Source organism: Panthera pardus, unplaced genomic scaffold, assembly GCF_024362965.1.
Source record: "Panthera pardus isolate Hobbes unplaced genomic scaffold, ASM2436296v1 HiC_scaffold_24, whole genome shotgun sequence".
NCBI lineage: Eukaryota > Metazoa > Chordata > Mammalia > Carnivora > Felidae > Panthera > Panthera pardus.
The window spans coordinates 20,935,526-20,962,538 of NW_026526810.1; the positions used below are offsets into that span (position 1 = coordinate 20,935,526).

The 27,013-nt window shown below is 41.4% G+C and overlaps 1 protein-coding gene across 2 annotated transcripts in view; it reads right to left on the reverse strand.

The window, feature by feature from the left end:
- The window catches only part of CYFIP1 (cytoplasmic FMR1 interacting protein 1), an 85,274-nt gene that overhangs the window by 15,856 nt on the left and 42,405 nt on the right, over positions 1-27,013 (reverse strand). For both annotated transcript variants that reach the window (XM_053888814.1, XM_053888815.1), the window contains exons 22-25: positions 23,320-23,407; positions 11,521-11,664; positions 8,602-8,692; positions 7,361-7,491 (exon numbers count right to left, since the gene is read on the reverse strand). In XM_053888814.1, coding sequence (XP_053744789.1) covers positions 7,361-7,491; positions 8,602-8,692; positions 11,521-11,664; positions 23,320-23,407 — 454 coding nt within the window. The remainder of the gene's footprint in view (positions 1-7,360; positions 7,492-8,601; positions 8,693-11,520; positions 11,665-23,319; positions 23,408-27,013) is intronic.

The following is a 27,013-nucleotide window of genomic DNA, read 5'->3' on the forward strand; positions in this document are numbered from 1 at the left end:
CAAAGAAATTGAATCAGTAAGCAAAAATCTCCCAACAAACAAAAGCCCAGGGCCAGATGGCTTCCCAGGGGAATTCTACCAAATACTTAAAGAAGAGCTAACCTTTTCTTCTCAAACTATCCAAAAAAATAGAAACGGAAGGAAAACTTCCAAACTCATTCTATGACTCCAGCATTACCCTAATTCCAAAACAAGACAAAGACTCCACTTAAAAAGAGAACTACAGACCAATATCCCTGATGAACATCGATGCAAAAATTCTCAATAAAATACTAGCAAATCGAATCCAACAGTACATTAAAAGTATCATTCACTACAATCAAGTGGGATTTATTCCAGGGTTGAAAGGGGAGCTCAATATTCTCAGGTCAATTGATGTGATCCACCACGTTAATAAAAGAAAGGATGGGAAACATATGATCCTCTCAATAGATGCAGAAAAAGCATTTGACAAAGTACTGCATCCATTCTTGCTGAAAACCCTCAAAAAAGTAGGTTTAGAGGGAACTTAACATAATAGAGACCGGCCATCTATGAAAAAATCACAGCTAATGTTATCCTTAATGGGGAATAACTGAGAGCTTTTTCCTCTACGGTCAGGAACGAGATAGGGATGTCAACACTCAAGACAGTTACTTAACATAATACTGGAAGTCCTAGCCACAGGAACCAGATAACACAAAGAAATCAAAGGAATCCAAATTGGCAAGGAAGAAGTCAAACTTTCACTATTTGCAGACAACATGATACTCTATGTAGAAAACCCAAAAGACTCTACCAAAAATTTGCTAGAACTGATATATGAATTAAGTAAAGTTGCAGGATACAATATCAATGTACAGAAATCTACTGCATTTCTCTACACCAATAATGAGGCAGTAGAGAGAGGAATCAAGGAATCGATCCCATTTATAATTGCTCCAAAAGGAATTACCTTTTGTGAGTCATGATCTCACAGTTGATGAGTTCGAGCCCCAAGTTGGGCTCTGTGCTGACAGCTCAGAGCCTGGAGCCTGCTTTGGATTCTGTGTCTCCCTCTCTCTCTGACCCTCCCTCGCTCAGGCCCTGTCTGTCTCTGTCTCAAAAATAAATAAACATTAAAAAAATTAAAAAAAAAAATCTATACTACTCAAAGCAATGTACATGGAATGCAGTCCCTATCAAAATACCACCAGCATGTTTCACAGTGCTAGAACAAGCAATCCTAAAATTTTTATCGAACCACAGAAGATTTTGAATAGCCAATGCAATCCTGGAAAAGAAAACCAAAGCTGGAGGCATCACAATTCCAGATTTTAAGCTATATTACAAAGCTGTAGTCATCAAGACAGTATGGTGCTGGCACAAAACAGACACACAGATTGAAGGAACAAAACGGAAAACCCAGAAACAGATCCACAACTATATGGTCAACTAATCTTCAACAAAGCAGGAAAGAATATCTAATGGAAAAAAACCAGTCTCTTCAACAAATGGTATTGGGAAAACTGGACAGCAACATGGAAAATAATGAAACTGGACCACTTCCTTATAACATATACAAAAAAAAATCCAAAATGGATGAAAGACCCAAATATGAGACAGGAAACCATCAAAATTCTGGAGAACACAGGCAGTAACCTCTCTGACATCAGCCAGAGAAACTTCTAACTAAAGGCAAGGGAAAAATTAACTATGGGGAATTTATCAATATAAAAATCTTTGCACAGCAAAGGAAACAATCAACAAAACTAAAAGGCAACCAACAGAATGGGAGAAGATATTTGCAAATGACATACCTGATAAAGGGTTAGTATCCAAAATATATAAAGAACTTATAAAATTCAACACCCAAAAAACAAATAATCCAGTAAAAAAATGGAAAGACCTGAACACACATTTTTCCAGAGAAGACATCCAGATAGCTAGTAGACACATGAAAAGACGCTCAACATCATTCATCATCTGAGAAATAAAAATCAAAGCTACAATGAGATACCACCTCACACACCTGTCAGAATGGCTAAACTTAACAACACAGGTGGGAATGCAAGCTGGCGCAGCCACTCTGGAAAACAGTATGGAGGTTCTTCAAAAAACTTAAAAATAGAACTACCCTACGACCAGCAATTGCACTACTAGGCATTTACCCAAGGGATACAGGTGTGCTGTTTCGAAGCGACACATGCACCTCCATGTTTATAGAAGCACTATCAATAATAGCCAAAGTATGGAAAGAGCCCAAATGTTCATCGATGGATGAATGGATAAAGAAGATGTAGTATATACATATATATACAATGGAGTATTAGCAGTCAAAAAGAATGAAATTTTGCCATTTGCAACTACGTGCATGGAGCTAGAGGGTATTATGGTAAGTGAAATTAGTCAGTCAGAGAAAGACAAAAATCATATGACTTCACTCATATGAGGACTTTAAGAGACAAAACAGATGAACATAAGGGAAGGGAAACAAAAATAATATAAAAACAGGGAGGGGGACAAAACAGAAGAGACTCATAAATATGGAGAACAAACTGAGGGTTACTGGAGGGGTTGTGGGAGGAGGGATGGGCTAAATGGGTAAGGGGCACTAAGGAATCTACTCCTAAAATCATTGTTGCACTATATGCTAACTAATTTGGATGTAAATTTTAAAGAATAAAAAATAAAATTAAAAAAAAATCCTATTAAAGGAGCAGGAAAAAAAAAAGAAAAAAAAAGAACGTATATCCTTTCCCATATATATATATATATATATATATATATATATATATATATAAAATCCCCTGTAGCTAACAAGCTTCAAAGTTCTTCAGAGCAATCTAAAAGGCCATTTCTCAGGCTATAGTCTTCAGTAAGACAAAGAATAAAGCATTTGCAAACTTAAAAAAAAAATTAACAACACAGGAAAGAAAAGATGTTGGTGAAGATGCGGAGAAATGGGAACCCTCTTGTACTGTTGGTGGGAATGCAAACTGGTGCAGCCACTCTGGAAAACAGAACGGAGGTTCCTCAAAAAGCTAAAAATAGAACTGATCTATTAGAATTGCCTATGATTTGGCAATTGTACTCATGGGTATTTATCCAAAAGATACAAAAATAGTGATTTGAAGGGATACATGCACCCTGATGTTTATAGTAGCAATACCAACAAGAGCCAAACTATGGAAAGAGCCTAAATGTCCATTGTATACATGTCTGTATATAGAACAAACTGAGGGCTGCTGGAGGGGAGGTGGGCAGGGGGATGGGCTAAATGGGTGATGGGTATTAAGAAAGCACTTAATGATGACTGATGAGCACGAGTGTTGTATTTAAGTGATGAATCAGTAAATTCTACATATGAAACAAAAAAAAAGAAAAAGGAAAAGAAAAAGAAAAAGAAAAAGAAAGAAATAAAAAGGAAAAAAGTTTATTAGACACACATGCATAAACTAAAAAACACCAAAACAATACTACCCAGGTCGGGTTTAAGGAGCAGAATTTGAAAATAGAATGAAACAAACAAACTTCAGGAAACCACATGTATCTACCCAATGCATGAATTCAGAATAAAAAAGATCAACATTTTTGGTTACTGAATCAAATCGTGGTGCCAACTGGGACAACTACTGCATGGCCACATATAGACAGGCCCTGGAGGCCCCCACCCAAATACTTGTTGCCTTGGCAGCTGGGTCACAGTTACCCCACTTTTCTAATGTGACAATCTGATTCACCCTTAATATCTCCATTTATAATAGTGAGAACCTACACAAATACCAAAACTTATTTTTTACCACCTTCCTTGGAGAGACCACTAAGAAGAGATCAGTGTCTAGTGTCTTCAAACCTGTCCCTGGGTTTGATGGGACTTGGGCATAATCATCTGAGATAGATTGAGAACAACAGCCATACCTCCTTCCACCATGGGAAATTCTACCCTAGTGGACATACTGCAAAATATAACCTCCTACTTCCAACAGGACAAAAGCCAACACCACAAAATTCCTATCTGGGACTGAACCTGGGAGCAGACGTGCCCAACACAGAACATGTGGCTTCTCACCGCTTCCACAAGGTGCACTGACAAGGGGATCTGGAGAAGGGAGAAGTGAAGGGGTGACAGTAAGCAAAGGGCCTGAGGAAGGGTGGTGACAGGCATTTTTATAGGGAAGGGCTACCACGACCAGAAGAGAGCCATGCATGGTGTTCATTATGCCTCAGGCATGGGTCACAGGATCTGCCATGAAAAACAAAACTGCGGGGCACCTGGGTGTCTCAGTTGGTTAAGGTACCAACTTCGGCTTGGGTCATGATCTCAGTTTGTGAGTACTAGCTCCACATAGGGCTCTGTGCTGACAGCTCAGAGCCTGGAGCCTGCTTCGGATTCTGTGTCTCCCCCTCTCTCTGTGCCTCCCCTGCTCACCTCTGTGTCTGTCTCTCAATAATAAATAAACATTAAAAAAAATTTAAAAAAAAAAGAAAAACAAAACTGCACATGACTAAACTGTAGATGATAGTCTTTTTATTCATTGTTTCAGAAATATTCATATACTCATAAGCCAAAGTTTGCTTTCAAATCAACTGACAACTACTAATTAACATCTTTTCTCAGTGTCCAATACTATGCTTGTCACTCAAAGGAACTAAGCACAAGAGTATACACTTGAGATACAGGCCTAGTCTCAGAAGGGAGAGAACGAAGGGGAGCTGTGTCAACTGGCTGCTAGAGACCCAGCATTCACCAGGCACCTGAGGCCCAGGGGATTCTTCCACTGCTGAGGCACCAATACAAAAGAATATTCTTTTATGTCCGTACAAGGCCTCCTGGACATGTTCTATTTTGTAGGTGAAGAAAAGGTTTTGACCATTTATTGTATTTCCTAAAAGCACAGCTGGATCAGGAGAAAAATCAGCCTTCTAATGGTTCTCTGCCAGTAACTAATGTCAATTCTCTAAGGCAGTCCTCCCTCAGTAAAACTTGGGGCTCCCTGCCATAACTCAATGCCAGTGACTAAAACGCACCTTCAGGTTTAGATATATATGGATGAGAGAGATGGCACTTTATACTGTGTGGCACTATGTGTTCAGGAAAAGTCACACATGAAGGGAATCTTCCTATATTAAATATTTAAACTTCATGATAGATTATGATTTAAAATAATTCTTTTTAGCTTATCTGCTTGTCAAAAATTCACAAAATATTGTAGTATAAGATTCAGTTCTCCCTAGTATGTTCCTGGAGCGAGGCTGCCCTGGACATCAGCTGCTTGCTCCCTCTACAGGCAGCCTACCTGCTCTCTGCAGAATTGCCCAGCCCACCAAGTGACTCTGGTGGGTCCTCCACCTCATGCTGTCACTCCTGCTGTGGAAGAGGATAGCACATGAGGGGCTGCTCACTCAGAGTCCATGCTGACTTGCAGATGGCCTGGGGTTCCCCCTCTGTGTCACACACATGGAAAGGGTCTACCCAGGAATACAGTAACAGAGGGTAAAGTCAAAAGATGCAGGTCCTAATGGGAGGCCATCAGCTCCTGGAGGTATCCACATCCAGCCCTGGACTCTCTGACAATGTATTTTCTTTTTTTTTTAAATTTAGGTGTAAAGTGGCCAATCCAGTGGCTCAGCCCTTAGAGTATGGTAGTCTGGCTGCCATGGCCTGAAATGTATATAGGCACCCTGGTCCCGGTCACTGTAAAGCATGACCCTGCCTCTGTCAAGCTCCCAAGGTCCTGAAGACAAGAGACTCCTTTAAGAAACAACACATCAAAAAATCTCCCCAAATAGGTATAGAGATGCAACACAATTAAGACTGAAATGTCATGCTTTTTCAGTACATTTGGTAAACTGATACTTTAAGCCAAGCAAAAATGTATGAAGAGGCAACACACCCTTGAAGAAGAATATGGTAAGGAAATATGTCCTGTCAGGTAGCAAGACTTAAGTGAGAGCTATCAGGAATAAGACAATGTGTTGTTATGCCATGGACATAAACATGACCAACGCATGAAGGCCTGCAGAAAGGACATTGCAAAAGCCTGGACACTGACCAGTGCATCCACAGAAATATGGCAGATGACAATGACATTGCAGATCATAAAGGAAAGGAGGGGTTCTTCAGCCACTGGAGGAGAGACAACTGATTAGCTCCACAGAGAAAAAAGAAACTTCATCCACTCATATCACTCACAAAAACCAATTCCAGGATTATAAACTTAAATCTAGAAAACAAAACTTAAAATCTTCAGTTGAAAATATAAGGGAGTATTTTATGACTCCCTAGGTAGGAAAGAACTTTGTCAAAAAGATATGAAAAGGGGGTCGCCTGGGTGTCTCAGTTGGTTGAGCGTCCAACTCTGATCTCTCACAGTTTGTGAATTTGAACCTTGTGTTGGGCTTCACGCTGTCAGTCTGGGATTCTCTTCCCCTCTGTCTACCCCTCCCCCACTTGCACATGTTCTCTCTCAAAATAAATAAACTTAAAAAAAAAAAACAAATTAAGAGTATCAGTTTATTAAAAAAAAAAATCACCACTATCAGAGTGAAAAGACACCACAAACAGGGAGAAGTATTTGCAATGCATGTAAAACACAAAGGATATACAAGGAGCTTCTATAAAGCTAGAGAAGAATGGGCAAAAGACACAATGAGGATTTAACAGAATAGGAAAAACAAGCAACAAACGAAGATGCCCACCTTAGTCACAACAGAGAGAAAACCAGAGTAAGGCCACAAGAGTGTGTATGTTACAGTCACTAGGTTTTCCAATTCAGAATGGTCAGTTGTCATGAGGGGACTGAGAGACAGGCTAAATGACGCCACAAGGAGGCAACCAGTGGAGAGAACAGGTGTCCCCCTGTGCAATTTTTCAGTAGTAGTAAGCTTCCAGAATTTGCTCTATTATGCTATCCACCACAATAGTCATGGGACATTAATATAGCTTTTTAAACATAAAGTAATTAAAATTCAACCAAACTTAAAAATCAGTTCTTCAGTCACACTAAGCCACACTTCAAGTGCTCAACAGCCTCAGATATAGAATTTCCCATCATGCAAACAGCTCTCCTGGGCAGTAGTGCTTTATATCCTTACATACATGTCCCATGTTTGTTTAGGTATAGCAAATACTACATATTAAAATATTTCCACAGTGCTCACATAGTAGAACATTCTTAAATGATGAACTACACTGTATTTTTGTTTTTCAGTTGCAGGAAACAAATTCAAATTAAAGTCTAAATAGTCACACACAAAAAAATGGTGCTTTGTAACACTTACTCCCTTTTTACCCCCATTAAATAACCCCAATAAATCAAGCCTCTAAAAAATTCTTTTTTCTGTCACCTATGGGGAATAACTCTACATGGCCTGGGGGTTGGCTAGGCTGAGCACTCACCAGGCTCTGCTCGATGAGCAGGCAGAAGAGGACAGCGTTGCCCACCTCCCGCAGATTCTGGAAGCACACGGTCTTCAGCTCTGCATACTCAACAATGTCCTTCAGCTGGTGGTGGAAGAACTCTAGGATGCCTGTAGTAGCAGAGAGTGAGTAAGGGGACTGGGGAGGTTGGAGGCACAGCCTGGGCTCTACGGCTGGGAGCATCTCTGTTGGTCATGAAACATCCTCTGACACTGCCATCGTGCCTGGTATGGAGATGGCCATGTGTCCTGACCCCAACATCCTCCTTGCAACAGTAGCCTGTCCATCACCTGGGCCTTGGGACTCAGCTCCAAAGCCTCTTTCTCTGTCAACCCTGTATCTTCTGAGGAGGCACATTACAAGAATAAAGGAGAAAGACCACATCATCATCTCCAGCAGAGGCAGAAAAGGTCTTTATAAAATTCATTATCCCTTCTCAGGCATAGGTAGAAAGGGATGTACTTAATCTGCTAAAGTACATCTACAAAAGCCCTGCAGCTAATGTCATGAGTCTCAGTGGTGGAACCTGCATTCTCTCTCTCTGAGCCCCAGAGCAAGACCACACATTTTCATCACTGTCCTGGAGATCCTGCACATTGTGATACGGCACAAAAAGACACCAGGCATAAACACTGGGAAGAAAGCTAATATTCCCTAATTTGATCTATACATTCAAATGCTGACCCAGTCAAAAGTCCACAAGCTGACTCCAAAATTCATGTGGTTACGCAGAAGACCTAGAATAGCCAAAACAACTCTACAAAGAACAAAGTTGGAGACTTAACAGTTTTCAAACCCCTCATCCCAACTGTCAGGTACCAAATGCCATTTTGCAAGGATCCCTAGGGCAGTTGGACCTGGAAGCTGAGTTCCCTGTCCTTCCCTGGTTGGTGATCTTCAAGGTCCCAGTGCTGTGCAAGAGTCAGGGGTTCAGAGTTCAGAGCCCCATCACCCATCAGTGACTAGGCGGCATTGCCCCTCTTCCCCATATCTTCCTCACCCAAGTGTGATGATTCCAACACACCTGCTCCCAAAAGAAAGGCTGGTTTGTTTGTTCCATTGGAAACAACCAGGCTTTGATTAGGTTCGTGGCCTCCTCCCACCTGGGGAAAGGAGATCCTACCCTTATCAGTAATTTCTGACTTGACATCTTGCACTGAGGTCTGAATGTTTATGCTGTCCCTTCTGTACTGCACTCCTGGGGAGGTGCCCATACTCACCAGGAGAGCCATATTCATGACGGGGCAGGCGGCAGATCTTGGGCATCACCTCCATCAGCGTCTTCACGTACTGCAGGATTGTGCCTTGCAGCTGTAGGAGAAATAGGCTGCATCAGCCACTGGCTGCCACTGTCTCAAAGGTTGTGAGTGGTGCGTGGGGCTTCTAAAAGGGAGTCTGTTAGTAAAACACATGGTAATGACCAGGACTGAGAATCACTTTGGCTGGGAAAGGAAATCCTATCCACAGAAAGAAAACAACCTCCACCAGAGTGACTTTACAGGAATAACTAAATGCATCTTCTAAAACACAATTCTTCTTTCAGGAGACAAGTGGCCTGAGGTATGACAGTGGGAGGGCAAGGAGCTCTAGTTGTATCCATCTGTGGTGAGTGCGGTGGCTCTGAAGAAGTGACATCCTCATGGGGCAGTTTCTGTATTCCTCTGACGGATTTGGTGTAGCTGCAACACTGGACCATGTCACCTCATGTGCCTAACACCTTACAAGTTATGTGTTTTGGGGCAGAGGTTCTAGCTGGGGGTCCCAGCAGTGACTGAGTGGGTCATGGGCTCGTGTCTGTGCCAAAAGACCCAACTTTTATATATTCTAATTGATTTCTGATCCAAACAGGTTGTATATTTTGTCAACCTCTTAGAATTCTGTCAGGTTTTGCTTTGTGTTAATGATCATATCATCTCCTTGATGGACTGCTACTTTAATTATGTGGCCATTAATTCAGCTTTAAGCATGGGAAATACCTGAAAGTCTCTATTTCGCGATAAAAAATTTTAAAGAAATGGGCTTAATCACAGGTAGTTTATTAAAATAATGGAAAAAGATTAAAGATTAAGATTTTATAAAGTTCTTTCTCAGTGAACAGAAATAGCACATAGAAAACTAAATCCATGTTAGTCTACATGTATCATTCTCTCACTTTCTCTTTGCAAAAAGACTTAAATAAAATACTTCTGCATAGAACTTCTGACCTCAATCTGAAGTTACACAGATGAGTGTCTGAATCCTTTATTCACAGTTTAACCCTTAGCACCCAGGACAGGGGCGCACATCATCAGCCTTGCAGGTACAACCAGCTATCGCTGGGCAACAGAAGTCTGAACAGCAGCGGGACCCTGCCCACACCACTGTCTCACAGCTGAGCCCATCTGCCTCTTGCTCAGCCCTACCCCACAGACAGCTCTGAACTCCTCGTGGCCAACAGACTCTCCTCCATATCCCCCAGTATAAATGTTTCCTGGAAATCTGTGTTTTAAGAAAACTCCTACTTCACAATCAGAAATGGGCCTCTCCATACAACTATCCCTACCCAGATGCTTGCCAACTAAAACATGGTCTCTCCATAATGCCTTTATGGTTCCCTTGGGCAACAGCAGTGGTCCTTTATAAGAAAGCTATATTTTGGTACGTAACTTCTTAAAAAAAATTCTTTTTTAATGTTTATTTATTTTTGAGAGAGACAGAGAGTAAGCAAGGGAGGGGCAGAAAGAGAGAGGGAGACACAGAATCTGAAGCAGGCTCTATGTTCTGAGCTGTCAGCACAGAGCCCAACGCTGGGCTCCAACCCACAAACTATGAGATCATGACCTGAGCTGAAGTCGGAGGCTTAACCGACTGAGCCACCCAGGCACCCCTTAACTTTTTCTACAAATTAGTTAAAATAACATGGACCTATTCTCTTGAATTAAGAAAGTTGGGGGAGAAATTAAAATAAAAATTTTAAATATAAAAAAAAGACACTAAAAAAAAAAAAGAAAAAAGGAAGATAGATGGGAGAGAAATCAAACTACATATGGTCAAAAGTGGTGCTAAACACCACAGAGGAAGGACCCCTGGCTTCTCCACCCCAGAAAATTTAAGGTTATGTGTGATACTGTGATTTATAATAAATATATATTTGGTCTTGTATCTATTCCTGACAAAGAGCTCCTAAAACCTTCAAATTATCCTGAGAGCCTTAAAAGCATCTCTTATTACATTATTAAGGTCACTTTTGGAGGCCCACCCACCAGTGGGGGCTGGCTGCCAGGAGAACCAACCCCATGGTTGGATTTGGGACTTTTAGTACCACCCCCAGACCTCTGGGGAGGAGAAGGGGCTGGAGGTCAATTTAGTTACCAAAGGCTAGAGATTTAATCAATTGTGACTATATACTGAAACCCCCATAAAACCCCAACAGGGTAGGGTCTGGGGAGCTTACAGATTTGGGAACCAGAACAGGTCCACAGGCCACTATGAGGGGCTCCAAAGTCCACAAGGAGAGGAGCTCCTGTCTTCAGGACCTCTCCCTATGTTATCTTTTCATTGGCTGTGGATTTGTATCCTTTGTAATTAACTGGTAATCTAGAGAGTAAACCAGCTTCCTGAGTTTTGTGAGCTGCTCTAGCAAATTAATTGAACTCAAGGAGGGGGCTATAGAAACCTCTGATTTACAGCCAGTGGGTCAGAGGCACAGGTGACAAATTAGACTTGAAATCTAGTGGGGGTGAGGGTAGGGCAGTCTTGTGGGTCAGAGCCCTTAATCTGTAGGAACTCATGCTATTTCAAGGTAGACAGTGCTAGAATTGAGCTGAATTATAGGACACCCAGTTGGTATCCGAGAATTGCTCAGTGGAGTGGAAAACCCCCCTCCCCACATTAGAATTGGGTGCAGGGGCACCTGGGTGGCTCAGTCAGTTGAGCATCTGACCATGGCTCAGTTCAGGATCTCTCATTTTTTGAATTCGAGCTCCACATCAGGCTTGCTGCTATCAGCCTGTCAGTGCAAAACCTATTTCAAATCCTCTGTCCCCCTCTCTCTGTCCCTCCCCTACTTGCACTGTCCCCAAAATAAATGGAAAAAAAAAAAAAAGAATTGGGTGCAGAACACTGCACTGTGAAAAGGAAGCAGACTGAGGAAAACATACCAGGCTCTTCACGACCTTCAGCAGCTCCTCCATGACCACTGCAATGCCCTGGTAGCCAAGCAGCCGGCAGATGACCTCAAAGTGCGGAGGCCCCACAAAGTTTCGGTAGCTGCCATAAATGCTAGAGTAGGCCAAGTTCAAAGCCTGAGGGACAAAGAATATAAGGGCTTAATGAAATCTCCAGAATTTTCAATGTGGTCACTATGAAGCCAAGATGAAAAAACTGCTGCACCAAAGATGCATTCAATACACCATGCCCTTAAGATGGAGAATTCCAGAGAATTTATTAGACTGCCCTTACTGGTATTTATATCTTCAACATAAAAACATGACAAGCAAGCTTGCTAAAACAGAAAAAAGAAAACAAAGCCATTTGGTTTCAAAGATTTATCAAAGTGCCAGTTTAAGGTCCTGGAATGAGAAACAAATACATCCTCATTGCTGTCTCCTTGGAGCTGTTCCCAGTCTCCTGGTGGAGACATCTGGGGCAAACACTGATCTCAGGGACACATGGGGAGCTGGGACAGCAGCCCTTGCAGGGAGAATGGGTGAGAAAGGAAATCAGGGTGGTTTCTTATAGGAGGAGACCTCCAAGCTTGTCTAAGAACACAGATTGAACACTCAGCCGGGAGACCCCTAATAAACATTCAGTGCTGTGTATTTCCCTCTCAGCACTTTTCAGGTGCATCCCACAAATTTTGATATATTTGCATTTCATTTAGTTTGGTTGTCTTTTTAAAACAACTCTTTTAAAATTTTCTTGAGGTTTGTTTGATGGCCCAGAATATGGTCTCTCTGGGGGGAAGCCCCAGGGGCACTTGAAAAGCACGTATGTTCTGCCCTTGTTGGGTAGAGTGTTCTACACATGTCAATAATTTACTGGTGCTTGATGGTGTTTACTTCTTTGTTGTTGCTGATTTTCTGTCTACTGATGACTAAGAGAGAGAAATGTTGAATTCCCCAACTATAATTGTGGAGTTGTTCATTTCTTCTTTCACTCATGTTAGTATAGTATTTGCCTCAAGTATTTTGAAGTTCTATTGTTTGGTACACAAACATTTAGGACTGCCTTATTTTCTTGGTGGTTTGACCCTATTATGTAATGTTCCTCTTGGTCCCAGATTAATATTCTCTGTTTTGAACTCTATTTTATCTTATATTAATAGAATCACTCCTTTCTTCTGATTAATGTTTGCATGGTATATCTTAATCCATCTTTTTACTTTCAACCTACCTATATCATTAATTTGAAGTGCATGTCTTGCTTAATCAACTTTTTAACTCCACTTTGCCTATCTCTCAGTATTTTAATTGTATTTAGATGTCTCACTTACATTTGGGACATTTACACATAATGTAATTATTGATATCTAAGTAGGGTCTGTTTCATTCTTCCTGACTTCCTCTGGGTCACTTAAACATTTTTTAGAATTCCACTGCAATTGACCTATAGTAGTTTCAAGAGTATCTCTTCACACGGATGTTTTAGTGGTTGTTTTAGGTCTTATACATTGTATAAGTTAATCATAATCCACTGTTACCAACATTTTACCACTTTGATTGAAGTGTACCAATCTCACTTCCATTTAGGTTCCCTGTATCCTCCTCCTGCCCCCTTAATCATTGTCTTAAATATTTCCTCTACATACACTGAAAACCACATCAGAAAAGTGAGGATTCTGAAGAACAAGCACAGCAGGCCTGCTTGCAATTCCTGGGAATTCATCCTTTGGATTGTTACCAACTAATAAGGGTTTTGTTTTGTTTTGTTTTAAATATACATCCAAGTTAGTTAGCGTATAGTGCAATAATGATTTCAGAGTAGAATCCAGTGATTCATCCCCTACATATAATACCCAGTGCTCATCCCAAGTATCCTCGTTAATGCCCCTTGCCTGTTTAGCCCTTCCCCACACCCATAACTCCTACAGCAACCCTCAGTTTGTTCTCTATATTTAAGAGTCTCTTATGTTTTGTCCCCCTCCCTGTTTTTATATTATTTTTGCTTCCCTTCCCTTATGTTCATCTGTTTTGTATCTTAAATTCCACATATGAGTGAAGTCCTATGATATCTGCCTTTCTCTGACTAATTTCGCTTAGCACAATACCCTGTAGTTCCATCCACGTTGTTGCAAATGGTAGGATTTCATTCTTTTTGATTGCCACATAATACTCCAGTGTGTGTGTGTGTGTGTGTGTGTGTGTGTGTGTGTACATTTATCCATTCATCTATCGATGGATATTTGGGCTCTTTCCATACTTTGGCTATTGTTGACAGTGCTGCTATAAACATTGGGGTGCCTGTGCACAATAAGGTTGTTTTCTACCACTAGGGCACTTAACCATGCTATATAAACTTGTTTAGGTTATATGTACAAACAGTGATTTATGATGGGCTCTTTTCCTTCTGGGGGTTCTGGGGTTTCAGTAACTATGAACAGTCAACATAGGTGGCATATTCCTATGTACCTAGCCCTAGTGAAAGCCTTGGACCTGAGGATTTGAGTGGACCTTTCTTCGCTGGGCAGAAAAACTACACATCCCAAGCAACCCCCATGAAGGACAACTTTGGTAGCCTGTGCCCAGTTCAGTCACACCTGATACATCTTTTTCCCTTACCAATCCTGTTTTGCATCCATTTGCTATAACGAACTATAGCTGTTAGTACAAGTGAGTCTGTGAGTTCTTCCGGAGAATCAAAATGTGTGGGTGGTCCTAGGACCCCAAAACAGAAAGTATGAAAACTGAAAACAATTTTCAAATAAAACACTGACCAGGTTGGAAGCACTGCCAAGCGCCTGTCCTGTGCCCACACTTACAACCCCAATCACACTTGAAAGGGGCATATTTTGATCATCAGACCAGATATATCCTCTTCCTAACTCCTCCTCAAATTTGCATTTAAGTGCTGGGATTCCATGTTAGGTTTTTGCTTGATAAGTTCTACTGTTTCAAAAGAAAAACATGCAAATTGTTAGTTAAATCTAAAGGTTTCAGGAGCTAGGAAAGATGGTGGAGGAGGAAGACCCTGAGCTTACCCCATCCCATGTTTTCAATGAGATATGATCCACTTCCAAGTCAGTAAGATGGAGAGCTAACCAAAGACTGTGGGAACAAACTCCACATCGAAATACAGAGAAGAAGCTACATCTGAAATGTTACAATGGTCAGAAAGGCAGAAGGAGGCTGCCCACAGAAAAGAGGGAACTGAGTGTGTAAAATGGACAGAGAAAAAAACTTCTGCACCAGGGAGCTCACATAAGAGGACTAATATTCATAAATTTTGGCTTTAAAAACCAGAGAGCTCCATCAAAAATCAACAAAAGTAGGCCAACAGCAAAATGTAGCGTAATTAAATTTGTGAAATATAATGCTAAAGAAAAAAATCTTAAAAGCAGCAAGACAAAGGAAGTCCCTAGCTTACAAGGGAAGACAAATAAGGTTAGCAGCAGATCACTCCACAGAAACTTGGCAGGCCAGAAGGGAGTGGCAGGATATATTAAAGTGCTGAATGGGAAAAATCTGCAGCCAAGAATAGTCTATTCAGCAAGGCTATCATCAGAATAGAAGGAGAGATAGAGTTTCCCAAACAAAAACTAAAAAGAGTTCGAAACCACTAAACAAGCCCTAAAAGAAATATTGGAGACTCTCTGAGTTGGGAAGGAAAGACCAAAAGCGATAAGGACTAGAAAGGAACAGAGAAAATCCCCAGGAACAATGACAAAATGAGTTAAAAAAAAAAAAAAAAAAAAGGCTGTAAATACATATCCATCATTTACTCTGAGTGTAAATGGACTAAACACTCCAATCAAAAGACAAAGCATGTTAGAATGGATAAAGAAACAAGACCTGTCTATACGCTGCCTCCAAGAGACTCAAAGAAATGGAAAGACATCCCATGCTCATGGATTGGAAGAACATTGTTAAAAATGTCTATACTACCCAAAGCAATCTACACATTCAATGTGATCCCTATCAAAATAGCAACAGCCTTTTCACAGAGCTGAAACAAACAATCCTAACATTTGTATGGAACCACAAAAGACCTCAAATAGCCAAATCAATCTTGAAAGAGAAAGGCAAAGCTGGAGGCATCACAATTCCAGATTTCAAGCTATATTACAAAGCTGTAATGATCAAGACAGATGGTATTGGCACAAAAATGAACACACAGATCAATGGAACAAAATAGAAAATCCAGAAATATACCCACAATTATATGATCAACTAATCTTCAACAAAGCAGGAAGGAATATCCAATGAGAAAAAGACAGTCTCTTCAACAAACAGTGTTGAGAAAACTGGACAGCTACATGCAAAAAGAATGAAATTGGACCACTTTCTTACACCATACACAAAAAGAAATTCGAAATGGTTTAAAGACCTACATGTGAGACCTGAAATCATAAAAATCCTAGAGGAAAATATAGGCCATAAGCTCTTTGACATTGGCTGTAACAACTTCTTTCTAGGTATATCTTTTGAGGCAAGGAAAACAAAAGCGAAAGTAAAATACTGGGACTACATCAAAATAAAAAGTTTCTTCACAGTGAAGGAAACAATCAACAAAAAACTACAAGGTGACCTACAGAATGGGAGAAGATATTTGCAAATGACCTATCTGATACAGGGCCAGTATCTAAAGTATATAAATAACTTATAAAACTCAAAGGCCTGAGAGCAAATAATCCAATTAAAAATGGGCAGAAATCACAAACAGATTTTTCTCCAAAGAAGACAAACAGATGGCCAACAGACACATGAAAAGATGTACAATATCACTTACTATCAGGGAAATGCAAATCAAAACTACAATGAGATACCACCTCACACTTGTCAGAATGGATAAAATCAACAACACAAGAAACAACAGGTGTTGGTGAGGATGTGGAGAAAGGGGAACCCTCTCGCATTGTTGATGGGAATGCAAACTGGTGCGGCCACTCTGAAAAACATTATGGAGGTCCCTCAAAAAGTTAAAACTACCACGTGATCCAGCAATTGCACTACTAGGTATTTACCCAAAGAATACAAAAACACTAACACAAAGGGATACATGCACCCCTATGCTTACAGCAGCATTATTTACAATAAACAAACTGGAAACAGCTGAGTGTCCACTGATTGATGAATGGATAAAGAAGATGTGGGGTGTGTGTGTGTACACACAACATACACACACACACACACACACAAGAAGTCACTCAGAGAAAGACAAATACCATACGATTTCACTCATATGTGGAATTTATGAAACAAAACAAATGAATAAAGGGGGAAAAAGGAAAGAGGAGTAAACCCAGAGTCAGACTCTTAATTACAGAGAACAAACTGATGGTTACAGGAGGGGTGGATGGGTGAAATAGGTGATGGGGATTAAGGAGTGCACTTGTCATGATGGGCACTGGGTGATGTATGGAATTGTTGAATCAGTATATTGTACACCTAAACTTATGTAACACTGTATGTTAACTAACTGGAATTAAAATAAAACTTAAAAACAAAAATAAATCTGAGGGCCTCATATTACAAATGAGAAAATTCACTTTCAAAGTTGCCCTGAGGGGTGCCTGGGTGGCTTGGTCAGTTAAGCGTCCGACTTCGGCTCAGGTCATGATCTCACGGTCCGTGAGTTTGAGCCCTGCGTCAGGCTCTGTGCTGACAGCTCAGAGCCTGGAGCCTGTTGCAGATTCTGTGTCTCCCTCTCTCTCTGCCCCTCCCCTGTTCATGCTCTGTCTCTGTCTCAAAAATAAATAAACGTTAAAAAAAAAATTAAAACAAACAAACAAAACAAACAAACAAAAGTTGCCCTGAATTGCGTAGGGACTGTGGCTTAATAATACCTGGTCCCAGGGGCTCCTGGGTGGCTCAATCGGTTAAGCATCCAACTTCAAATCAGGTCATAATCTTGTGGTTTGTGGGTTTGAGACCCACATCGGGCTCTGTGCTGACAGCTCAGAGCCTGAAGCCTGCTTCAGATTCTGTGTCTCCCTCTCTCTCTGCCCCTACCCCACTCATGCTCTCTCTCTCAAAAATAAACATTAAAGGGGCGCCTGGGTGGCTCAGTCGGCTGAGCGTCTGACTTCAGCTCAGGTCACGATCTCACAGTTCGTGGGTTCGAGCCCTGCGTCGGGCTCTGTGCTGACAGCTCAGAGCCTGGAGCCTGTTTCAGATTCTGTGTCTCCCTCTCTTTCTGACCCTCCCCCGTTCATGCTCTATCTCTCTCTGTCTCAAAAATAAATAAACGTTAAAAAAAAAAAAAATTAAAAAAAAAAAAAAACATTAAAAAAATACTCCCCCACCCCCCAGCTAATGTCCAGCTTCCCTATGGACTACACTCACCCCAAATAGGGCACATCCCAGGGGCACTACAACTAAAGTGGTGTAACTACTCAGAGGAAGAAGAGAAGGCACTACCTCTGAAAAGGGCAAAGTTACAAATACTTTATTGTAAAATAAATACTTACAGCTCAATTCAAGAAACACTCTGCCAGCCACACCTGACACAAAGACTTGGGTCTCACCTTGAAACCAGAGGACACAGAGCTAGACTCACTAGTGGTGTGTCTTGGGTTCTCTAACACCCTTGAAGGTATGAGTCTTCAACTGTAAGTCAGGGACAATATTACTTATCTTACAGAAAGAGAACATCAGTGACATACTCAAGAGCATGTTCACTTAGAGTGGTGATATTCCAAGAACCAAACAGCATCATAAATGAGCCACTCATCTAAGTCAATATTATTCTCACAAGACACTTATCCTAGTTCATCATTCATTAAAATAAAAAAAAAACACATTAGATTTTTGAACTGGATTCATGGTATTCCATAATCTCACAGGTACAAACACTATAAACTGCATTGCAACAAAATGAAGTAAAATGATGGTTCTGAATACAATATTCAACTCTGATATCATAATATATTGTCATTCTGCTTTTTTTGGTCCTCAAAAAAGTATCATATAAGATGAACAGTCAACATCGATGTCACTCACCCAAATTTTTGGCAGACTTTTTGTTAGAATCCAAACAATTTAACAAAAATTACTAGTTTAGGGCATAAGAATGAAAATGACACAAACGTAATTTGTCAAACTGAGGCTGAAATCTGCAGTTCGGTCGCAGCTGATCACTTTTAAAAGAATAATCAAGTCCAATTCATCTAATCTTTCTTTTCCTCCAAATGGGTACAGCAGATGACCCTAGACTGCTCACGCCCCTGAAGACACATGAGGTGTGAACACAGACCCCACGCCCCTCAGGATCTTTGCTGTACAAGAAGCAGTAACACTGCTGCCTGAATTCCTGGAGGAAAATCAGTATAAAACCAAAACCTGCAGTATAAAACCAAATCCTGAGCCATTAACACCAGGATGGATGCACACTGTGTTTGGGCAGCAGGATGGACACAATAGTGCTGGTGAGGAACCGCTCTCTCAGAACCAACACCACAAGCCTTCTTCCCAGGAATCCATCCCTCCAAGGACCATGCGGGAGGCTGGTCTGACACCCCATGGCCAGATGCTGTGCAAATGTGTGGTAAATCACGAGCATCTACCTTTCCTCAAAGGGCCAAACTTCCCTTACGCCTTGTCATCCTCTCCAAATGCTGGGGCAGGGGAGGAAATGGAGGAGAGAATGGAAAAATCACTTCATTTCTTGGTTCCTCCTTCCCACAGGCTCTTCTCTTTTTATCTTAGCATTATAAAGACATATTTTGTGGTCATGCCTAAGACAGGGATTAAACTTCAGAATCAAGCCTAGTTCATAGCAAATCTTTTAGTTAACACAGACCCAAGAAATTTCTATCTTACTTGCCAAAATTTCTAGTCCTATCTTCTAAAACTATATAAAACTTCTTTTAGCTCCAAGAAGGTAAAATACTACACTTTATTTATTTATTTGTTTTTAAATGATTGAATTTTACTAAACATAACTATGATATATTCTGAGTAAAATGGCATCAGTGTAGTGGCATCAGTATAGAATGTGAATTCTATACCTGTACACTGTATTCTGGTTGTTTTAAGTTCTCTCTGATAATTGCTTTCTTTTGTTCCCCTAAATAAGACTTTTCACTCGTCTTTGATACATACTTCAGGTGGTCAGCTTCGGGATAGGTTTCAACACTGATTACATTTTAATTTCAGAAAGGGGGCATAGAGTACTTATTCTAATACTTCTAAAAATCCTCATGCCTTTCTGGAGGGGCAGAGGAGGTGGGCAGCCTACACCAATACACCAGCCAGAATCACAGTGTTTGCCCACTTCCAAAGGCGTAGTCCTAGCACAATCAAGTTCAAGTTACCATCTGTAGTGACAGCAATGAAGGCAAACAAGAAGACAGAAATGAAAGGTTCACACTCTAAAGAATAGATTAGGAAAGAATGTGTTAGAAGCATCTCTTCTACTTCTCAGATCAGCTGACATCTAAAAGGATGTCCTAGTGTAGGTGATGTGGGGTAGCAGCCCCTCAGCTCCTGACCTGTGTCCTAGCCTCGACTGCCCTGAGATTCAACACATGTACACAGGTCTACACCTGTTGCCAGCTACACTTGACCAGCAGCTCAGAGCATGAGAACAGCTTTCTCTCAGGGTCCACAGAGTGTGGGTGTCTCCTGGGCATGGGACAGGAGCAGAGTCTGTTAATTGCTTGGGCCTCGTGTCCCATCATAAGCATCACCTGTCTGACCAGTGGGGTTTCCCAGAGGCAGCACTGAGTCAGGTGCTTTATCTTCCACCTCCCTTCTCTGAGGCAGTGCTGCTGGGGACTCCTCTGCAGGCGAGAAATCTTTGGCCAAGTGGGAGGAAGGGAGAGACTAGGGACATGTGGCCCCCTGCTTGTATCTCAACAGCTTCAGTCTCCTTTCCACCCTCCCTGCCTCACTGGCCATGCTCCCAAAACTGCTGGGGTGCCCTTCCCTTGCCCAGGCTCTTGGTACCTGTCTGCACACCAGGGCCCAGTCCACACCTTCAGGCCTCTGTGGAACAAGGCCTGCACTCACCTGCTGAGCCAAGAACTCTGCTCCCTGGCTCAGGCCAGGTGCAGCCTGGGTCACAGCGCATGCTCAGGAAACACTTGCTGAGTGAGCCCTGAGACTATGACTGCAACTTGGTATAGGTAGAAGAAAAACATTACTTAATATTTTTAAAAATGACACTCAGTCCCAGAACACAGCAGAAAGAACAATGACATCTGGACTTCTTCACTCCTGGTCATCATCACTAGGCTTAACACAGCAGCCAAAATCCTGACCCTAACAAACGGGGCAATATGATCCTCCAACCCAGCCCACCAACTCCCACAACCTCTGCCTCAGCTGAGTGAGCCATGAAACCTGCCTGATGTGTCCAAAACAGACACCCAGCAGGGCAGCATCCTCCCCCGCTCACAGTAAGGTCTATGACGTGCAGAGCAGACAGACCTAGGAAGAGGAGTGGACACAGGCCCCAGGGATAAAGGCCTCTTCCCTTTAACCCTCCTAAATCTAGCCCTGACTTCAAAAATGGACACCTCCACCCACCAACTGCCAGAAACCTGGGAAACATCTTTGGGTCTTCCGTTTCTCTCCCCTTCAATCTTTGGGTTATTAGCCAAAGTCCAGTCACATCCACTTCCAAAATACCCCTTGAGTCTAGCTACTTCTATCTCTGTCAATGCCACCTGGTCCAAGGCACCACCTCCTGCCTGGACTAGGATAACATCTTCCCACCTGGCATCATTCTCCATCTGCTCCTGGTCCCTCCCTCAGACCCCGGCCCAAGCTGCCTGTCATACACCACCCCTCCCCACCCCCATCTTGTGACAGAGACTCGGGCCCACGGGGTCCTGTGCAGGGCTGGTTCCTTCTCAGCATCCAGATCTTGTTAGAGCAAGGCCTCTCTAAAAACCAGCCAAGGTTCTATCACAACAGTTCCTTTCACAGCATCCTAGGAATGCTGCTTCTCAAGTGGACATGCCCTTCCCACACACAATGCAGAGTACATGGCACCACCCAAATGTGGAAAACAGAGACAGCATCCATTTCAGCTTGAAGTTCCACATATCCTTGCAAAACACAGGCAGTTTCTAGTTCTCTCAACACTGGTTTCCCCTTCCTCCCAAATATATCCTCTACTTAACCCTCTGGCTTATCCCACTAAGACATCTACCATTTCCTTCTTGGCTGACAGGTTGAAAACTTTAAATGGTCACATTAATTTGTAAAGTGTTATGATGCTGTGATTAAGACAGAAGTGGCCAAAGGGAGATGACATCACAAGCCTGGAGAAGTTGAAGGGAGAGAAGGAGGGTGAGCCAAGGACTTGTCTCTTCAAAAACTAGTCAGAAGGGAAGGCTGAAATTCTGACACCCTCCTGAGAGCCAGCACTAGGGATGTGAAGAGTGGTCCTTTTGTGTCATTATTAATAGGCTCACTTCTGCACCTGTGAGAAGAATGTGCAGAAAATATGGAGATGGTACTGCCCAAACTTCAGCCCCTCAGAGCTTTAGAGCCGAATGAAGCAGCAGCTGCTCAGAGCTTTAGGTTCTAAGGCTATAGGCGCTGGTGTCCATGACCAGGCAGGGGCCATGATCCACTTCCCCACACAGCCCACAGGCTGTGTGGAGACCGAGGCTGACACCAACATCAGAGGGAACAGCTTAAAATAACTAGTGAGAACAATGCACACACATCATAAAGTGAGTTCAGAAAAGGAAAACGTTTCTCAGACTCAGCCCTCCCAGAGACAGCCACTTTTTAGCATCCACTAATCTTTTCTCTGGGTTTATCTTTTTGTAATAAGGAATATTCTGTTTGGAGTGTGATCTTTTTTTTTTTTTTCAACTTAATACAATACAGCCCCCACAACCTATCACAAAATCTATGTAATTACCTGTGATGACTGTATTCCAGTGGACAGTAAGTTATTGGAGTATTACCTGATGGTCAGTTAGGTTGCTTCCATATTTTTTATGACAATGTTGTTATGACCACCCCCATAGCAGACCTTACTTTATACTTGTCTGATTTATTCCCTTAGCTGTCCAGCTTCCTACAAGTGAGAACATTTAAATATTGATAAACATTTCAGCTGGCTCCCTAGAATCATACAGTCCCATGTGCACTCATTTATTTTTCTTTAATTACTGGTGAGGCCAGTTACCTATTCCTATTTTTTTTACTACATTTTTTGGAAATATCTGCTCATTAAATCTATCTCATTTTTACTATAGAGGGTTTGTCTTTTTTTTATGAAACCCTAAGAGTGCTTTAATTATTAACAAAACTAACCTTTAATAATACTCTTAACTTGTTACAAATTCAGCCACCCTCAGCCTGGACACTTGTCTTACCTTACTAGACAGCAGTGGTTCTGTGGCTTTTGCCAGTTTGCCTGCTTGCCTGTGGTTTCTGGATGTCAACCCTTTTCTCCACGCCCCCTCCCACCTCAGCCCCTCCCTTTGTGGCATCACACCTGGACAAGATATCCTGCCCTCTCTGTCACAGATATGGCCCTGAGCCTATTCCACACTTTCCTGGTTTGATATTTTTAAACCATTAAATCTGCTGACAACCTCACTTATTGTAGTGCCAGGAGTGAGGCCAGGCCTAGTTGGACACCTACGACAGCCAGAGTGCTGTCCTAACACTACTATTACTTTTTAGGAAGATGCTAATGGAAGAAAACAATAACATTTCACACATGGCATGATACATCTAAATCACTGCAACTAACATGAATTAAACTAAACTAGAAAATATGTTTCATTGAGAACTTAAAAAATTTTTTAACACAAACACAAAAGAACCTACCTTTGATCCATGTAAATACTGGGGTTGTGCATTAGGCTGTTTATCTCTTTGAAATTCCTGAGAAAATGGTAATACTGTCCGAACAAATCTAAACAAAATGGATAAAAAGAAAAGAAAAAAAAGAAAAAGAAAACAAAAAAATTTAATGGCACTTCTTTAAAATTCAGAACTTTTCCATTACCCATCAGTTAAATCTTCCTCACAGTTAACTGATACAATCATCACATAGGAAAAGTCTAAGAAATCAAAAACCATAGTACGGATGATATAAACACTCTGAAATATGATATACATGTATCCAGAGTTCACAGAGTGAGAACACCCAGGTCCTACCACTGCATAAGCAGTCTCCAAACTCTGGAAGACAGTCTGGTCTGTTGGCACCAGGACCATTTCATGCCTAATGCAGTCCATTGACAAGTGGTAATGACCTAGTACTCAGGCCTTGCTGGGCCTCTGGACATGGTGATGACCTCGGGGATAGGAGTGGGAAGGAAGATACAGGCACTGATATCCAGTTACTCGAATCACTAGTTACAAGCTAATGGGAAGAAAGAGCAAACTAAGTACTTATAACCACATTCATTTAGCCAACATACTGGCTTGATAATGGATTAGGAGACCTTGAAAATCAAATGCTTGGATTTTAAAGTGGACATGAAAAGCTTGGATAATACTTTCATATCAGAAGAGTTCATTTAAACATATAAAACTTTGGGGGCTCCTGGGTGGCTCAGTTGGTTGAATGTCTGGCTCTTGGTATCGGCTCAGGTCACGATCTCACAGTTCATGGGTCTGAGCCCCGTGTCGGGCTCTGTGTTGTGCTGATAGCACAGAGGAGCCTACTTGGGATTCTCTCCCTCCCTCTCTCTCTCTGCCCCTCCCCTGCTTGCTTGCTCTCTCTCTCTCTCTCAAGAAAGAAAGAAAGAAAGAAAGAAAGAAAGAAAGAAAACAAAAAACCTTATAAAACTTTTATAAAGAAGCATCATTACTACATGGATTTGCTAACTATTAAACATGAAGCACTTGATTAACACATATTACACTTTAATAAATAAAAAAGGATGTACTTGGCATAATACCACCAGTGCATGAAATGAACATGCATATCTGAGGGGAGTACATTTACACAGAAATGTCATGCTTTTGAGTGTCTGGATTTTGTTGTTACCCTCTAAAGACTGTTGACTTATATTGGGCAGAATGTTAAAACTGCTTGCAAGTCAGCTGGAACCTTTCATAATTAGGGTGGCATGGTATTGTAAACAGCTTAGGGCTAGTACTAAGGCAGGCCCTTCTGGCAATTCTACTGAATGCATAGGTATTTGGTGAGGTCTCCCCATTCTTGCTGGCAGGGCCTCAGATGGCTCCTAGCTCTGTGTCAGCTCTGGGAATTCTTCAGCTTAGAGGCCCCAAAAAGTTGTTCTTTGCCCATCTTCGTGGAGATCCACAAAGATGGATTTCCACAATCCACAATGCACACACAGTTTAATATTCAAGCAAAGACTAAAGGGCCCCTAAGTTGGTCTCAGGAGCTATTCCTCTATGCAGCTCTCTCTTCTCTCATACTGCAAATCTGCCCTGCAAATTCCAGCTGTCTCAGCATCCTCTGTTTCCAATCTGTCCCTTCTAACAAATAAGACTTCAAAGCTGTACTTGGGATACATCCTTCCACACTGAAGCCCAGAAAGTGCTTCCAAGCAGAAACCCAGGGAAGTCATAGGGCTTACCTCCTTTGTTTCCTTTCCCCTAGAGAAATAGGCAATGTATGAAACAGTGGTTTCATAAATTTTTCACTTGTTTAAGGCAAAAGATATATCCAAACCCTGTTACTTCATTATCCCAAATAACTTTTAAGCACTGTATTTTGACTATATATTTATATACATATGTAATATATAAATATATAGTCAAATATATTGAGTATATATACACTCAATGTAAAGATTAAAAAAAATGGAATTCCAGTTAGTAGACTTGTGTTCATGGTGGAAAGGATTAGTAATTTTGAATTTTCTGCATTTTCTAGAATTAAGCAAATGAGTAAATATACTAATAACGAAACAGGATTCTCACTGTAGAAAGGAGTTATAAAAATGGAAAGGGAGGGAGAAAACGAGAATGAGAACTGCAGTGCTGAACTGGAATTGAAGATATTAGTGTGAATTCAGGGTTAGAACATGTAGACAGCTACAGAGAAGCAACCCCCACCCCCCACCACATAAACATTTTATGGGGTTGTGTCCTCTAAAAAGATAATCTGAAGTCCTAATTACCAGTACCTCATAATGTGATCTTATTTAGAAATGGGGCTACTGCAGATGTAATTAGTCAAGATGAAGTTATACTGAAGCAGAGCAGGCCCTTGATCCAATATGACTCATGTCCTTGTAGGAAGAAGGGAAAACAGCATGTGTCTAAGGAGGCAGAGACTGGAATGATACAGCTGCATGCTAAGAAGGCCAAGAATTGCTGACCACCCACCTGAAGCTGGGGAAAAGCAAGAAAAGTCTCTACCCAGAGTCTCAGAAGAAGCACAACCCCGCTGACACCTTGGTTTTGGATATCTAGCCTCCAGAACTGTGAGAAAATAAATTTTTGTTGTTTTAAGCCCCAAGGTTTGTGGTAATACAGGGACTTAATACAGTACATAGTCAGGTACTCCCTAGCTCTGAACATCAAAAGAGTCTAGAAACAATGACATTCCAGTAGCAATGAGCATACCTAACACCCAGACTTACTTTGTAAACATTAAGCCTAGTTGTAAAATATTCTCCACTAAAAGGAATCCTTGTAGAAATAACAAATTGCAAAGATAGAGCAGGAGAAGTACAAGATGAACCTGGAACTTTTTGTGGTGCAGAAAGTAGGGCAGTGCTTCAAAATGATGTGGACAGCTAATAGGACACCAAAACCAGGTGGAAGGGGCTCCCACTGGCCAAAATGGGGTCAATTTAAGCCACAAAAACCAAATCATGATAATAACAGATTACAATGCTGAGTTAGAATCTGCAACTCTTTACTTATAATAAACAAATAAATATATGCCAACATATATAGCTGAAGGCCAACTAATATATATACATGGAATGATGACATTTGAAAATCACCATTGTCAACCACCATAATGATAACTGAGTTGGGTAAGAATCATCAACAGATGGTAAAACTAGTAGGCCAAATTTTAATGAGGAACAGTTTATTTATGAAGTCTCAACCATCTCTCTATAAATTACTTATAAATTCTAAGCAGAAAAATGATAACATATCAGCGGAGAAACCAGGCAGCCACCATCCTAACCAAAAGACAGAAGTTAACATCACCAGTAACGGACAAAGTAATGCCCTTTGCTTCATTGTACACTGCACTGAGGACACACCCATTCCTCTGTGGCCTTCCTCCCTCTGAGGCCTGACTTTGATCCCAATCATTGCCTATTTCCAGAGCTATAGCATTTTCACACAATTATCAGCTGTATAGGTTAAATTTAAGTCATAGGCTACCCTAAACCACTTCCTAGAGCCATCAGGCAAAATCACTAATCAAAAATAAGCAACCAGTGAAGTTCTGGTTTCCCTTGAACAGTTCTTAGAAAACCCTCAGGGATGGAATTAAAATACTGGGTGACACAATTCTGTCTGTCTTCTCAGGATTCCAGTTCAGTTCTCAGGAGCCTTGGTGGGCAGAGCAGCC